Source organism: Petromyzon marinus, unplaced genomic scaffold, assembly GCF_048934315.1.
Source record: "Petromyzon marinus isolate PM22_M1 ecotype Great Lakes invasive population unplaced genomic scaffold, UKy_Petmar_22M1.pri1.0 PM_G_Scaffold_10, whole genome shotgun sequence".
Classification (NCBI taxonomy): domain Eukaryota; kingdom Metazoa; phylum Chordata; class Hyperoartia; order Petromyzontiformes; family Petromyzontidae; genus Petromyzon; species Petromyzon marinus.
Genome location: NW_027422651.1, coordinates 1,161,188 through 1,178,159, shown reverse-complemented (window position 1 = coordinate 1,178,159; position 16,972 = coordinate 1,161,188). Strand labels below are relative to the sequence as shown.

Here is a 16,972-nt window from a genome sequence, read left to right as displayed (position 1 = left end):
ATCTCACTGTTCCCAGGTGACTTACTCGTCAGTTTCGATGTAGTTTCTTTGTTCACCAAAGTTCCTGTGCCCGATACCCATTGCAATCATTGAGGATTTGGTCCAACGAGGATTGAATGCCGATGTACCGGTCCTGGCGAGACACTGCCTCACCAATACTCACCCGGAATGGAACATTCGACAAACAAGTTGAAGGCACCCCTATGGGTTCTCCCTTATTACCGGTTGTGGCCAATGTTTTCATGGAAAATTTTTGAGACGGACGCCATCCAGGCATCCACTCTACGTCCGTCCTTGTGGAAGAGCTATGTGGATGACACGTTTGTCATCTGGCCACATGGCCGACCGGCTCAAAATAAAATTCCTCAACCACATCAATTCCATAAACCCAGCCATCAAATTCACCACGGAGGTAGAAACGGATGGCATGCTACCTTTCTTGTATGTCTCAATCAAAGAGAGACCAGATGGCTCAATGAGCCATTCTGTCTAAAGGAGAGTAACCCAGACTGACGGCTACCTAAAACCCGAATCCCAGCACCATCCATCCCGGAAGAATTTCCTCGTCAAAACGCTACACCACAGAGCTCAGTGCATCTCCGGCCACGAACGCCTGACCAGTGAACTCAAAACACGTACACCAAGCCCTCAAGGCGAATGGATTGTCTGACTACACAATCCGCAAAGTAGTGGTACCCCAAACTTTCGCAGTTCTTAAAAATTCTCTTTTCACACCATCAATATGTAAACTCCCCCCCCCCCCCCCCCCGCGCCAACCGGCATGTGCACCCGCATGTACACCATTCATCATGATAAGTCGGCCAATCAAATGCTATTTTTTTACGCTAATTCCTTTGTCAAGGCACCTTGTTTCCTCGCACACAGCTTAAAGGTCGCGGTCTGAGCGTGGCTGTGTTTCACTCCAGCTCTGTCCTCGAGACAGCCCGGTCCCTTCACCTGATGAAGGCCGCTTGTGTTGTGGCCGAAACGTCGTGATTTTTGTTGTTTTATTTTTTTAACCTACGTGACTTTACCGAATAGAACCAAAGAGTACGTGAGGAAGGAGCCATCTGAGGATCCAATAAAAACCATCACCTTGCCATACATAGCAGGGGTAACCAAAAGGATTTCCAAAATCATGAACAAACACAAGATCCAGGTACGATTTAACACAGTACATAAAATTCGCGATCTGATCCCATCTGTGAAAGACAAGATTCCTGACATGCAATATCCCGGCGTCTACAAACTAAGCTGTGTCTGCAGTTACATTGGGGAAACTAAGCGACGTGTCTCAGACCGTGTTCGTGAGCAGAAGGCAGATTTGGTAACACGGTAGGACCAACGCTTCTACCGTGGCTGATGATTATTTTAATACTACGGCTGGCTCACACGAAGTTGATTTCTCTAAGACGATGGCCATCAACAAAGATTCGTTCATGAAGCCATCCATATACACAGCAGACACAATTTCAACCTGTGTATAGTGTAGTGTATGGTGTAGTGTATAGTGTATAGTGTAGTGCAGTGGTTCTTAACCTGGGTTCGATCGAACCCCAGGGGTTCGGTGAGTCGATCTCAGGGGTTCGGCAGAGCCCCCGCCACGGAGGTCCGGACACACTTGAATTATTGTGTAAATTTGTGATGACACACACGGCCCGCTTGGCCATCACTGGCTGCAGATGATCATGCTACACTGCTTGGCCAATCAGCGCTGCGGGGAATTTAGTGCGTACTCAGTAGTCAACGTGTGACTGTTGTTGTCGTACGTCGTGTGATTTCTTTAATATTTTATCCATACTATGTCGGGCAAAAGAAGAAAGTGGTCGGACGAATATGTACAACATGGATTCTCATGTATCACGGAACGTGATGGGAGTGAGCGTCCTATCTGCATGATTTGCAACGCCAAGTTGAGCAACTCTAGTCTTGCACCGGCAAAACTAAAGGAACACTTCTTGAAGCTGCATGGAGACGGGGAATACAAGAACACAACACTTGCTGAATTCAGGGTGAAGAGAGCCAGATTCGATGAAAGGGCCACTCTGCCTGCTCTTGGATTTGTACCTGTTAACAAACCGATTCTGACAGCATCGTACGAAGTTGCTTACCTGATCGCAAAGCAGGGCAAGCCACACACCATTGGTGAAACACTTGTGAAACCAGCTGCATAAAAGATGGCGAATCTGATACTCGGAACAGCGGCCGAAGGTAAATTATCACAAATTCCCCTTTCAAATGACACCGTCAGTGACAGAATAGAAGACATGAGTAAAGACATCTTGGCTCAAGTAGTCGCGGATCTGATTTCAAGCCCGGCAAAATTCAGCCTTCAACTCGACGAAACCACAGACGTTTCTGATCTAAGCCAGCTTGCTGTTTTTGTACGCTATGTGAAAGACGACATGATAAAAGAAGAGTTTTTATTTTGTAAGCCTCTTACAACAACAACGAAGGCAGCCGATGTGAAGAAGCTTGTGGATGACTTCTTCAGAGACAACAATCTTTCATGGGATATGGTTTCTGCAGTTTGTACGGACGGAGTTCCAGTCATGCTGGGAAGAAAGTCTGGTTTTGGTGCGCTAGTAAAGGCCGATGCACCACACATCATTGTGACGCATTGTATTCTGCACAGGCATGCGTTGGCAACAAAAACCTTACCTCCAAAAATGGCAGAAGTATTAAAAACTGTGGTGGAATGTGTGAACTATGTGCGAAAAAGTGCTCTGAGGCACCGCATCTTCAGTGAGCTGTGTAAAGAAATGGGCTCTGAATTTGAGGTACTTCTGCTCCATTCTAATATTCGGTGGTTATCCCGGGGACAGGTGCTGAATCGTGTTTTTGCCATGCGTGTGGAATTAGCCCTGTTTTTGCAAGAGCACCAACACTGCCATGCAGATTGCTTCAAAAATCCTGAGTTCATTCTCATTTTAGCGTATATGGCTGATATATTCGCAGCTCTCAATCATCTCAATCAGCAGATGCAGGGTGGTGGAGTCAATATCATGGAAGCGGAAGAACACCTGAAGGCTTTTCAAAAAAAGCTACCGTTATGGAAACGACGAACAGAGAACAATAACTTCGCAAACTTCCCGCTTCTGGACGACTGTGCAAGTAAGATCGAAGATGTGTCTGGAATCGGAGATATTTCTGTATCCACGGAACTGAAGCAAACAATTGCTACGCACTTAGATGAGCTTGCAAAGTCTCTCGACGGATATTTCCCTACAAGAGAGTCATATCCAGCATGGGTGAGACAGCCGTTCACGTTTGCTGTTGAAACAGATGTCAATGATGAATTCCTCGACGAAATCATTGAAATTCAGCAGAGCCAGGTTCAACAGCAACTCTTCAGAACAACAACGCTCTCAACGTTTTGGTGTCGACAAATGAACAAGTATCCAGTTATTGCTAAGAAAGCCCTGGATTTTTTTATACCATTTGTTACAACATATCTTTGTGAGCAATCCTTTTCGAGGATGCTGGACATAAAAACGAAGAAAAGGAACAGACTTTGCTGTGAAAATGACATGAGAGTGGCACTTGCCAAGGTGAAGCCACGCATATCTGAACTGATCTCTCAAAGGCAACAGCAGAAGTCACATTGATTTCCAGGTATGTAATTTGTTGTGAGTTTATGCATTGTGTTGGTTTTATTCTTTGAACAAGGTAATGTTCATGCACGGCTCATTTTGTGTACCAGTAAAAAACATATCTATGTCTTGAATTTGAAAAAAAATCACATTTTATTTTTCACTAAAGAGGGGTTCGGTGAATGCGCATATGAAACTGGTGGGGTTCGGTACCTCCAACAAGGTTAAGAACCACTGGTGTAGTGTATAGTGCAGTGTATCGTGTAGTGTATAGTAGTGTATAGTGTAGTGTGTAGTGTACAGTGTATTGTATAGTGTAGTGTATAGTGTAATGTATAGTGTAGTGTATAGTGTAGTGTAGTACACTAGCACATCACACTGGTGGGTTAGCGAGCCAAGCAACAACATTTGCACTCTGGACACCGTGACATTTCGCCAGCAATCACAACAACCAGCTTCGTCAGGCGACAGCCACATTTGTGCATTTATTCATTCACACAATCTAACCCGGCTGATATCGGCTCGCCGAAAACCAACAGCGTCAAACTACGAAAGTGCCGCGGCATCGTGGGAGCGGCCGATGAAACTGGCCGGGTTCGGGGAGAAATAAAAAAACCGGGACGCTGACGTGGCGCACGAAGGCTCACGGCGTTGTACGCGCCATCGTGACGCCGCTTGTCGCCCCGGTAAAACAATAATATAAACACGCGGAACTCCCTCTCGGTGCCGGACGTCGTGACGGACCGTGCCGATTTCGCCGCTCGTTGACCCCCGGCCACGCGAAGGCGAATTTAAATTCTCCCCCCACCCCCCCACCCCCCTCTCACCTGGCTCCCTGGCACCACGCCCAGTCGCCTCCCGTCCAGCGGCACACCAACGCCGGGGGAAAGCGCTGGGAGGTGAGAGACCGTCGCGAAGACTAAAATAAAATAACAAAAAACTGCGTCCGGTAACAGAGAGCTCGTAAAACAAAATTCCCACCCCCAAAAAAAAGTGAAAAGCCAAACTCGGGGCACCGATTGTAACCGGCACGAGGCAAATATCCCCCAATGCTGAAAAACATCGCTCAGTTGGGATCATCTGGAACAGCATCTTTTACAGATGGAACTAAATCACGGATTTTATGTACTGTGTTGAATCGGACCTGGATCTTGTGTTTATTCAGGATTTTGGAGATCTTTTTAGTGACCCCTGCAATGTAGGGTAAGGTGATGGTTCAACACAGTACATAAAATCCGTGATTTAGTTCCATCTGTAAAAGATGCTGTTCCAGACATACAGTACCCGGGCGTTTACAAACTAAAGTGCCTCTGTGGTAGTAGCTACATTGGAGAAACCAAAAGACATATCTCGGACCGCATCCGCGAACATAAAGCAGACTTGAAACACGGTAGGGCGAACTCCTCTGCCGTGGCAGATCACTGTTATAATTCAGTGGGCTCACATGACATTGACTTCTCCAAGACGGAGGTTCTTTGCAAACCAACCGGCTACCATGAGAGATTCGTTCATGAGGCCATTCACATATACAAGCACAGAGACAATTTCAACCGAGAAGATGGATTCAGGCTTAGTAACCACTGGAAAGATGTTTTAAATCATTTCTGTTCTTAATTGTATTTTTACGATGACCTTCAGACCGCAGCTCTTTCGCCAGCATTGCCTCTTAATTCCTCTCACACCACGGTTAATGGTATAGTTTTACAACATGGAGTATACTAGGGCCTCGCAGCTGTCTCTCTCCCCCTCCTCTGTTCCGACCATGGACGAACTCGTCCGTCTGAATGGGGCCCGTAGCTATCCGTGGTGCTGAAATTTGAGGGTAAGAATCCACCCATTTTTTCGCCATATAGCATTGTGATATATAACGACTTATTGTTGGTAGCTTAGCTGATTGGAGAATATAGAGTTTATTGATAACATGAAGGTCATTTATATTTTAGTTTGTATTGGTTCACTATATAGTACTGTGAATAGCTCAGATGTGTAGTCATTTCTGTGACCAGTCACTAGCTAATCACTCAGTTATTTCAATGCTAAATTCGCCTAGTTATTTCAATGCTAAATTCTCCTGTTTGATTTGTACTAAGTGCCTCGGTGAATGTGTATGCTCTGACTTTAACGTAGCTGTTTCTGTAGCAGCTACAAGCTAATCACTCAGCTATTTCAATGCTAAATTCTATGCTAATTCCATTGTCAAGGGGTGCCTCTGTGGATGTGTATGCCTTAACTTAGCTATTTCAATGCTAAATTCTATGCTAATTCCTTTAACAATGGGTGCCTCTGCGGATGTGTATGCTTTAACTTTTAACATAGCTATTTCTGTGACCAGCCACAAGCTAATCATTCAGCCATTTCAATGCTAAATTATATGCTAATTCCTTTGTCAAGGCGCTTTGTTCCTCTCACACAGCTTAAAGGCCGTGATCTGAACGTGGCTCTTTCACTCCAGCGCTGTCCTACCAGACAGTCTCGCCCCTTCACCTGATGAAGGCCGCTTGTGTTGTGGCCGAAACGTCGTGAGAATATTATTGTGTTATTTTATTTTATCAATTTATTATTTTATTCTCATTCTACGTGACTTTACCGAAAGAACCAAACAAGATGAATCATTGCAGTCACGAAAGCTTTAAATCGAAATTCAGTTGGGATCAAACAACAACAACAAATCTTCTTGGTTCTTTCGGGGGGGGTTCACCCGCTCGCGAAGCGACAAGCCCCGGCGTTGCCCCGGCAACCACGGCAAGATGGGGCGCGGCAAGGTGGAGCACGGCAAGGTGGAGCACGGCAAGGTGGAGCACTCTCGCTCCTCCCCCCCCCCACCCCGAGCCGCTTCTCAAAAATCTTCCTCCCTCGCCTCGTCGTCATCTTCGTCTTTGAAAACCTGCGGGGGTCGGAATAAATTAGAGAGACGGTGACCGACCCCACCCACCCCCCCCCTGGGGTGGCCAGAAGCGGATCGCTCACTCAGCCTAAGCAGGAGCATCGGTGATGTGGGCGGACACTCGCTCACCGCTCGCTCGCTCACCGCTCACCGCTCGCTCGCTCACCGCTCACCGCTCGCTCACCGCTCACTCACCACCCACCCCTCCTCACCGCGTAGTCGTAGCTTCCAGCTCCGCTGTCTTGGTGCTGAGGCTGCGGTGGCAACTCGTGCAGCCCTTCATCCGCCTTGTTGCCACTCTCTAGCGTTAGCAACTACACACGGAGCATCCCCACAACACGCACAGTGTGTGGTGAATCTGTGGGTCTCTGTGTGTGGTGAGTCTGTGGGTCTCTGTATGGTGAGTCTGTGGGTCTCTGTGTGGTGAGTCTATGGGTCTCTGTGTGGTGAGTCTGTGGGTCTCTGTGTGTGGTGAGTCTATGGGTCTCTGTATGGTGAGTCTGTGGGTCTCTGTGTGGTGAGTCTATGCGTCTCTGTGTGAGTAGTCTATGGGTGACTGTGTGAGTAGTCTATGGGTGTCTGTGTGAGTAGTCTATGGGTCTCAGTGTGAGTCTATGGGTCTCTGTGTGATGAGTCTATGGGTCTCTGTGTGAGTAGTCTATGGGTGTCTGTGTGAGTAGTCTATGGGTGTCTGTGTGAGTAGTCTATGGGTCTCAGTGTGAGTCTATGGGTCTCTGTGTGAGTAGTCTATGGGTGTCTGTGTGATGAGTCTATGGGTCTCTGTGTGAGTAGTCTATGGGTGACTGTGTGAGTAGTCTATGGGTGTCTGTGTGAGTAGTCTATGGGTCTCAGTGTGAGTCTATGGGTCTCTGTGTGATGAGTCTATGGGTCTCTGTGTGAGTAGTCTATGGGTGTCTGTGTGATGAGTCTATGGGTCTCTGTGTGAGTAATCTATGGGTCTCTGTGTGAGTAGTCTATGAGTGTCTGTGTGAGTAGTCTATGGGTCTCTGTGTAAGTAGCCTATGGGTCTCTTTGTGAGTAGTCTATGGGTGTCTGTGTGAGTAGTCTATGGGTGTCTGTGTGAGTAGTCTATGGGTCTCTGTGTAAATATTCTATGGGTGTCTGTGTGAGTAGTCTATGGGTCTCTGTGTGAGTCTATGGGTCTCTGTGTGAGTAGTCTATGGGTCTCTGTGTGAGTAGTCTATGGGTGTCTGTGTGAGTAGTCTATGGGTCTCTGTGTGAGTAGTCTATGGGTGTCTGTGTGAGTAGTCTATGGGTGTCTGTGTGAGTCTATGGGTCTCTGTGTGAGTAGTCTATGGGTGTCTGTGTGAGTAGTCTATGGGTGTCTGTGTGAGTAGTCTATGGGTCTCTGTGTGAGTAGTCTATGGGTGTCTGTGTGAATAGTCTATGGGTCTCTGTGTGAGTAGTCTATGGGTGTCTGTGTGAGTAGTCTATGGGTGTCTGTGTGAGTCTATGGGTCTCTGTGTGAGTAGTCTATGGGTGTCTGTGTGAGTAGTCTATGGGTGTCTGTGTGAGTAGTCTATGGGTCTCTGTGTGAGTAGTCTATGGGTGTCTGTGTGAGTAGTCTATGGATCTCTGTGTGAGTAGTCTATGGGTGTCTGTGTGAGTAGTCTATGGGTGTCTGTGTGAGTAGTCTATGGGTTTCTGTGTGAGTAGTCTATGGGTCTCTGTGTGAGTAGTCTATGGGTGTCTGCGTGAGTAGTCTATGGGTCTCTGCATGATGAGTCTATGGGTCTCTGCGTGGGGCAGTGTCAATCCTCACCGATGACAGAGAGGTTGACCCTCCCCTCGAAGTTGTCGTGGGGAAAGGTGGCCACGTGGCAGAGGAAGAGGCCCCCGTCGCCAGCCCGCACGTCCAGCAGCTCCAGCGAGACATCGCCGGGAGGCCCCCCAACGCGGAACCGCAGTCGGCCCGCGAGGGACGAGTTGGAGTACGCCGTGCCGTGCAGCGGGCTGAGTGCGGCCAAATTGGCCCCCGCCCAGACGTTGCCACGGGAGGCCTTCAGCCAGTTGGCCTGCACCACCACCACGGCCGCACCCCACAGAACGCAGCGCAGCAGCGCCACCTTCTGGCCGACCACCGCCGTGACCTGGCCGTCCGTGTCGACACCCACACGAGGGACTGGGTGGGAAGACAACACAGAGACCCATAGACTACTCATAGAGACCCATAGACTACTCATAGAGACCCATAGACTACTCATAGAGACCCATAAACTACTCACACAGACACCCATAGACTACTCACAGAGACCCATAGACTACTCATAGAGACCCATAGACTACTCACGCAGAGTCCCATAGACGACTTAGAGACCGACAAGACTACTCACGCAGAGATCCATAGAGTACTCATAGAGACCCATAGACTATCCTCTTTGGTAATTTCGATAAAGTCACGTAGAATGAGAATAAAATAATAAATTGATAAAATAACACAATAATATTCTTACGACGTATCGGCCACAACACAAGCGGCCATCATCAGGTGAAGGGACGAGACTGTCTGGAGAACAGCGCTGGTCTGAGCGTGGCTGTGTTCGCTCCAGCGCTGTCCTCGTGTTCGCTCCAGCGCTGTCCTCCAGACAGTCTCGTCCCTTCACCTGATGAAGGCCGCTTGTGTTGTGGCCGAAACGTCGTGAGAATATTATTGTGTTATTTTATTTTATCAATTTATTTTATTCTCATTCTACGTGGTGACTTTACCGAAAGAACCAAAGATGAATCCTTGCAGTCACGAAAGCTTTAAATCGAAATCCATAGACTACTCATAGAAACTCATAGACTACTCACGCAGAGTCCCATAGACCACTCAGAGACCCACAAGACTACTCACACAGAGACCCATAGACCACTCATAGAGATCCACAAGACTACTCACACAGAGACCCACTTCACACGCACAAAAATACCTCTCACTCATTCACCCAGCCACCCACTCACCCACGGTGCTGTGTGGTGGAGGGACGGAGACACACGACAGTGGAGACCACTCCCCTGCCTTCCACCGTGGCAAGTCGGCTACCATTCTCACGCGGACGCAGTACTCATCCTCGCGTCCCGGCAGAAGCATCATTCGGTGTTGGTACCGGCATCCGATGAAGCGCTCCTGGCAGTAAGCATCATCATCATCAGTAGTAGCAGCAGTAGTAGTAGCAGAAACAGCATCATCATCAGTAGTAGTAGCATCATCAGTAGTAGTGTCATTGGTAGTATCATCATCATCAGTAGCAGCATCGCCACCCACCCACTCAACCACGCACATCTCCCGCCACAACCTCCCGACCCCCGTCACAACTCCCGCAATCTCTCACCGTGAGTTGAACGCCGCCTCTTGTCGAAATGTTAACCTGATGGTGGAACTTCACGTCGTGCGACACCAGCGCCCTCCACCTCCGCCCGACGGAGACCAACAACGACAGCTTCCGCACCTCCGGCTCTCCGTCGACCACCGCCTCCAACTCCCCAGCCACCCCAGGACCACCGTCATCACGGCGGTCATCGTCACCGCCGTCACGGTCATCGTCATCGCCGTCGTCGTTGTCGCTGTAGCCATCATCGTCGTTGTCTTCATCGTCACCCACAACACCGCACTCCTCATCCTCATCCTCACCACCATCGCCCTCCTCCTCCTCCTCCCCCCGCGTCAGTTTGTCGAGCCTCAGGGTGAACGACGGAGCGCTGAGCACAGCTGAGACACGGGAGAGGGGGGGTCATGGCGAGGGATGTTTGTGTGATCTCTCCCTGTCCTACAGAGTGAGTGAGTGAGTGGAGTTTGTGTGATCTCCCCCTGTCCTACAGAGCGTGTGAGTGGAGTTTGTGTGATCTCCCCCTGTCCTACAGAGTGTGTGGAGTTTGTGTGATCTCCCCCTGTTCTACAGAGTGTGTGAGTGGAGTTGGTGTGATCTCCCCCTGTCCTACAGAGTGTGTGGAGTTTGTGTGATCTCCCCCTGTCCTACAGAGTGAGTGAGTGGCGTTTGTGTGATCTCCCCCTGTTCTACAGAGTGAGTGTGAGTGGAGTTTGTATGATCTCCCCGTTCTACAGAGTGAGTGGAGTTTGTGTGATCTCCCCCTGTTCTACAGAGTGAGTGGAGTTTGTGTGATCTCTCGCTGTCCTACAGAGTGAGTGGAGTTTGTGTGATCTCCCCCTGTTCTACAGTGTGAGTGGAGTTTGTGTGATCTCCCCCTGTTCTACAGAGTGAGCGAATGGAGTTTGTGTGATCTCTCCCTGCCCTACAGAGTGAGTGAGTGGAGTTTGTGTGATCTCCCCCTGTCCTACAGAGTGAGTGAGTGGAGTTTGTGTGATCTCCCCCTGTGCTACAGAGTGAGTGAGTGGAGTTTGTGTGATCTCCCCCTGTCCTACAGAGTGAGTGGAGTTTGTGTGATCTCCCCCTGTTCTACAGAGTGAGTGGAGTTTGTGTGATCTCCCCCTGTTCTACAGAGTGAGTGAGTGGAGTTTGTGTGATCTCCCCCTGTCCTACAGAGTGAGTGAGTGGAGTTTGTGTGATCTCCCCCTGTTCTACAGAGTGTGTGAGTGGAGTTTGTGTGATCTCTCCCTTTCTTACAGAGTGAGTGAGTGGACTTTGTGTGATCTCCCCCTGTCCTACAGAGTGAGTGGAGTTTGTGTGATCTCCCCTTGTTCAACAGAGTGAGTGGAGTTTGTATGATCACCCCCTGTTCTACAGAGTAAGTGGAGTTTGTGTGATCTCCCCCTGTTCTACAGAGTGTGTGAGTGGAGTTTGTGTGATCTCCCCCTGTCCTACAGAGTGAGTGAGTGGAGTTTGTATGATCACCCCCTGTCCTACAGAGTGAGTGAATGGACTTCGTGTGATCTCCCCCTGTTTTATAGAGTGAGTGGAGTTTGTGTGATCTCCCCCTGTCCTACAGAGTGAGTGGAGTTTATGTGATCTCCCCCTGTCCTACAGAGTGAGTGAGTGGAGTTTGTGTGATCTCTCCCTGTTCTACAGTGTGTGAGTGGAGTTTGTGTGATCTCCCCCTGTCCTACAGAGTGTGTGGAGTTTGTGTGATCTCCCCCTGTTCTACAGTGTGAGTGGAGTTTGTGTGATCTCCCCCTGTCCTACAGAGTGTGTGGAGTTTGTGTGATCTCCCCCTGTCCTACAGAGTGAGTGGAGTTTGTGCGATCTCCCCCTGTTCTACAGAGTGTGTGAGTGGAGTTTGTGTGATCTCCCCCTGTCCTACAGAGTGTGTGAGTGGAGTTTGTGTGATCTCCCCCTTTCCTACAGAGCGAGTGGAGTTTGTGTGATCTCCCCCTGTCCTACAGAGTGAGTGTGTGGAGTTTGTGTGATCTCCCCCTGTTCTACAGAGTGAGTGGAGTTTGTGTGATCTCCCCCTGTCCTACAGAGTGAGTGGAGTTTGTGTGATCTCCCCCTGTCCTACAGAGTGAGTGAGTGGAGTTTGTGTGATCTCCCCCTGTCCTACAGAGTGAGTGAGTGGAGTTTGTGTGATCTCCCCCTGTCCTACAGAGTGAGTGAGTGGAGTTTGTGTGATCTCCCCCTGTCCTACAGAGTGTGTGAGTGGAGTTTGTGTGATCTCCCCCTGTCCAACAGAGTGAGTGAGTGGAGTTTGTATGATCTCCCCCTGTTCTACAGAGTGAGTGGAGTTTGTGTGATCTCCCCCTGTCCTACAGAGTGAGTGGAGTTTGTGTGATCTCCCCCTGTTCTATAGAGTGAGTGAGTGGAGTTCGTGTGATCTCCCCCTGTCCTACAGAGTGAGTGGAGTTTGTGTGATCTCCCCCTGTCCTACAGAGTGAGTGGAGTTTGTGTGATCTCCCCCTGTCCTACAGAGTGAGTGAGTGGAGTTTGTGTGATCTCTCCCTGTCCTACAGAGTGAATGAGTGGAGTTTGTGTGATCTCCCCCTGTCCTACAGAGTGAGTGGAGTTTGTGTGATCTCCCCCTGTCCTACAGAGTGAGTGGAGTTTGTGTGATCTCCCCCTCTCCTACAGAGTGAGTGGAGTTTGTGTGATCTCTCCCTGTCCTACAGTGAGTGAATGAGTGAGTGGAGTTTGTATGATCTCCCCCTGTCCTACAGAGTGAGTGAGTTGAGTTTGTGTGATCTCCCCCTGTGCTACAGAGTGAGTGAGTGGAGTTTGTGTGATCTCCCCCTGTCCTACAGAGTGAGTGAGTTGAGTTTGTGTGATCTCCCCCTGTGCTACAGAGTGAGTGAGTGGAGTTTGTGTGATCTCCCCCTGTCCTACAGAGTGAGTGGAGTTTGTGTGATCTCCCCCTGTTCTATAGAGTGAGTGAGTGGAGTTCGTGTGATCTCCCCCTGTCCTACAGAGTGAGTGGAGTTTGTGTGATCTCCCCCTGTCCTACAGAGTGAGTGGAGTTTGTGTGATCTCCCCCTGTCCTACAGAGTGAGTGAGTGGAGTTTGTGTGATCTCTCCCTGTCCTACAGAGTGAATGAGTGGAGTTTGTGTGATCTCCCCCTGTCCTACAGAGTGAGTGGAGTTTGTGTGATCTCCCCCTGTCCTACAGAGTGAGTGGAGTTTGTGTGATCTCCCCCTCTCCTACAGAGTGAGTGGAGTTTGTGTGATCTCTCCCTGTCCTACAGTGAGTGAATGAGTGAGTGGAGTTTGTATGATCTCCCCCTGTCCTACAGAGTGAGTGAGTGGAGTTTGTGTGATCTCCCCCTGTGCTACAGAGTGAGTGAGTGGAGTTTGTGTGATCTCCCCCTGTCCTACAGAGTGAGTGGAGTTTGTGTGATCTCCCCCTGTCCTACAGAGTGAGTGAGTGGAGTTTGTGTGATCTCCCCCTGTGCTACAGAGTGAGTGAGTGGAGTTTGTGTGATCTCCCCCTGTCCTACAGAGTGAGTGAGTGGAGTTTGTGTGATCTCCCCCTGTGCTACAGAGTGAGTGAGTGGAGTTTGTGTGATCTCCCCCTGTCCTACAGAGTGAGTGGAGTTTGTGTGATCTCCCCTTGTGAGCCGAAGACACACACACAGGCAGAAAGAGTCATAGACATACACAGCGACACACACAGACAAAGATGACAAAGATCCTCCGTGTAGCCTGAAAAATACCATTGGGGCAAGTGCTGTTAGTGAGCACCAGACAGACACGGACAAAGAGAGACACAGAGAGAGACACAGAGAGACACACACACACAGAGACACAGAGAGAGAGAGACACAGAGAGACACACACACACAGACACAGAGAGAGACACACACACAGAGACACAGAGAGAGAGACACACACACAGAGACACAGGCATATGTACAATCTCGTGCCACTCACTTTCCATCAAGGGCAGGACCACAACCGCGACCCAGGGTGAGGATCGTGACGGCGAGGATGAGAAGGAGAATCTCACACGGAGGAGGTAGCGGTCACCGGGATCGTCCAGCGCCGAGGAGACGTCGCACCGTGTCTCCGTTGTTGCAGCGCAGACGGTCTGCCAGCGGGCTCGTCTGAAGCTGCGCAGACAGAGACACAGGGAGGAGTGGTGAGGGTGGTGAGGAGCCAGTGGGTGAGAGAGACGTGTGTGTGTGTGAGTGAGTGGGTTGGTGGGTGAGTGGGTTGGTGAGTGAGTGGGTGAATGGGTGTGTGTGTGAGTGGGTTGGTGGGTGAGTGGGTTGGTGAGTGAGTGGGTGAGTGGGTTGGTGAGTGGGTGAATGGGTTGGTGAGTGAGTGGGTGAATGGGTGAGTGGGTGATTGAGTGGGTGAGTGAGTGGTTTGGTGAGTGAGTGGGTTGGTGAGTGGGTTGGTGAGTGAGTGGGTGGGTGAGTGGGTTGGTGAGTGAGTGGGTGAGTGGGTAAGTTGGTTGGTGAGTGAGTGGGTGAGTGGGTTGGGGAGTGAGTGGGTGAGTGAGTGGGTTGGTGAGTGAGTGGCTGAGTGAGTGAGTTGGTGAGTGAGTGAGTGGGTGAGTGGGTTGGTGAGTGGGTGAGTGGGTTGGTGAGTGAGTGGGTAAGTGAGTGGGTTAGTGAGTGGGTGAGTGGGTTGGTGAGTGAGTGGCTGAGTGAGTGAGCATCTCACAGTTTGCTCTGAACTCTGTATGTAACATTCAGGAACGTTGAGTTGGTCGTGGTCGTGGTGGTCGAGTTGATGGTTAAAGGATCAACAAGTGGGGGTCTATCCCCTCCATCCCCACTGGGAGCCGCTTCAACGGGGTCCCAGCAAAGGGTCGCCAGGAGGTCTCGAGTCTCCAAACGAACATTCAGTGGGAACAGCGGAGCTGGGCAGATGGGGAAAAAACACTCAAGAGTGCGCTAACCACTGCACCACCACTCCTCACTCACACACAGTGCGTTAACCACTGCACCACCACTCCCCACACACTTACACACAGTGTGCTAACCACTGCACCACCACTCCACACACACAGTGCGTTAACCACTGCACCACCACTCCCCACTCACACCCACACAGTGCGCTAACCACTGCACCACCACTCCCCACTCACACACACACAGTGCGCTAACCACTGCACCACCACTCCCCACTCACATACACACAGTGCGTTAACCACTGCACCACCACTCCCCACACACACAGTGCGTTAACCACTGCACCACCACTCCCCACACACAGTGCGCTAACCACTGCACCACCACTCCCCACACACTCACACACAGTGCGCTAACCCCTGCACCACCACTCCCCACTCACACTTACACAGTGCGCTAACCACTGCACCACCACGCTCCACACAATCACAACCTGGCACCCGATTTATCGACCACCTCGGGCTCTGCTCACCGTGGCTGCTGCACGTGACGAGGTGGTGGAGGAGGAGGAGAGGCAGGATGAAGGGGAAGAGTAGGCCAAGTTTGTAGAGTTTCGACATCGCCATTAACCCCACACGCAGCCAAGCGCCCGCCTCACCCAAGTCACGTGCTGAGGAAATCGATTCAAGGTTAAATAAAAAAAATTGGATCGATTCCTATGGGGATAACAAATGCGAATCGATAGTGGTCAAAAATGTAGCCGATGGCTTCGATCCCTATTGGGACTGCATTGGAATTGACGTTGGTCGTGAGTGTAAAATGGAATCGAATACATTTTCGATAACATGGGAATTGATTATGGCGATTTGTTCTAATAACATAGGAATCGATCTAGCTAGTGATTTAAAGCGCATAGAATCGAATCCCATTGGGATACCTACCATGAGAATCGATTATGTTAGAAAAGGAGAGCGTTTAGAATCGATTCCTATTGAGATAACATTGTAGTCTATGAATCAGAAAGGGTTTTATTCGCCATGAAAGTTCACACCAACACGAAATTTACTTTGGCAGGATGGTGCATACATTCAACATATAGGAATCTAAAATCTTAAATAAGTTTTAAACAAGTCTTACTATAATAAGGGTTAAAAGTCTAACTAACACCAAGGGGCTGAAGTATATAAAATTGAATAAATATCGAATATAAAATAGCTTTAAGTAATTTAAAAATAAAAAAATACAAATAGGTTAACATAGTTAATATCAGCAAGGTTTCATCATGTAGATAAAATGTTAAAAACAGTGTTAGCCCTTGGCCTTGTTTAACAGGCCAGCAGCAGATGGGAAGAAGCTGTTTTTATGGCGTGAGGTTTTGGTCCTGATGGACCGAAGCCTTCTGCCGGAGGGGAGTAGCTGAAACAGAGAGTGTCCAGGGTGGGAGGAATCGGCCTCAATCTTCCTCGCTCGCCTCATGGTCCTTGTCGTGTGCAGGTCCTCGAGGGTTGGTAGATTGCAGGCAATTACCTTCTCAGCAGTGTGGATGATACGCTGCAGTCTGCTCTTGCCCTTGGCAGTGGCAGCAGCGTACCAGACGGTTATGGAGGATGTGAGGATGGATTCAATGATCGCTTTATAGAATTGCACCATCATTGTCTTTGGCAGGTTGAATTTCTTCAGCTGCCGTAGAAAGTACATCCTCTGTGCAGTCTGCTTAACAGCGGATGTCAAACCACTGTGTCACTCACAACGCACATTGCATGTTGGTGTCAAAATTGTGGCAATTCCAGTAACACTATCCAGAAACTCCACAAGGGAGATGACGCGTCAATGATCGCCCCCTACCGACAGACTCATGTCACGTGCAGGCCGGTGCAGGGCCACCTTGTGCCACACAGGGGCAGCTGCCACTAGGGGGCGCCCTTCCATTGTTTGAGATGAGGTTCGATACGAAACACCGAGTTGCTGAGGCAATAAGGCAAGCGACTTGAGTGCAAATGTTGTTTATAACGTAGTGAATGCTTGGGATCTTGTCTCTCTCTCCTGCTCACAGATTTACCCAGCCCACAGCTCCACAGATACCAGCCGCTCCTCCTGGGCAGGTTCGGTTACGTACCGTGCGAAATAAGTTCCAGATACACACACAGAGACTCACACAGAGACCCATAGATTATCACGGTTGGCTAGGTATGGTGCGAAAGAAGTTATGTACACACACACAGAGACCCATGGATTAACACGGTTGGCTACGTACGGTGCAAAAGTTACAGATAAACAAGTTTGATTCGTG

At 49.5% G+C, this 16,972-nt stretch overlaps 1 protein-coding gene and 1 long non-coding RNA gene across 2 annotated transcripts; both read right to left on the bottom strand.

The window, feature by feature from the left end:
• Positions 1-4,053: 4,053 nt before the first annotated feature.
• LOC142908586 (uncharacterized) lies at positions 4,054-6,994 on the bottom strand. The gene is made up of 2 exons (XR_012931877.1): positions 6,690-6,994; positions 4,054-6,477 (listed from the first exon to the last, which is right to left on the bottom strand). It is a non-coding gene; the product is annotated as an uncharacterized LOC142908586 (long non-coding RNA).
• Positions 6,995-8,249: 1,255 nt separating this feature from the next.
• On the bottom strand, positions 8,250-15,349 carry LOC142908619 (uncharacterized). The gene is made up of 6 exons (XM_076059386.1): positions 15,215-15,349; positions 14,492-14,690; positions 13,754-13,932; positions 9,813-10,189; positions 9,442-9,607; positions 8,250-8,620 (listed from the first exon to the last, which is right to left on the bottom strand). Exons 1-6 carry the CDS (start codon positions 15,306-15,308, stop codon positions 8,250-8,252), a joined length of 1,386 nt encoding a protein of 461 aa, XP_075915501.1. The 5' UTR covers positions 15,309-15,349.
• Between the last annotated feature and the right edge of the window lie 1,623 nt (positions 15,350-16,972).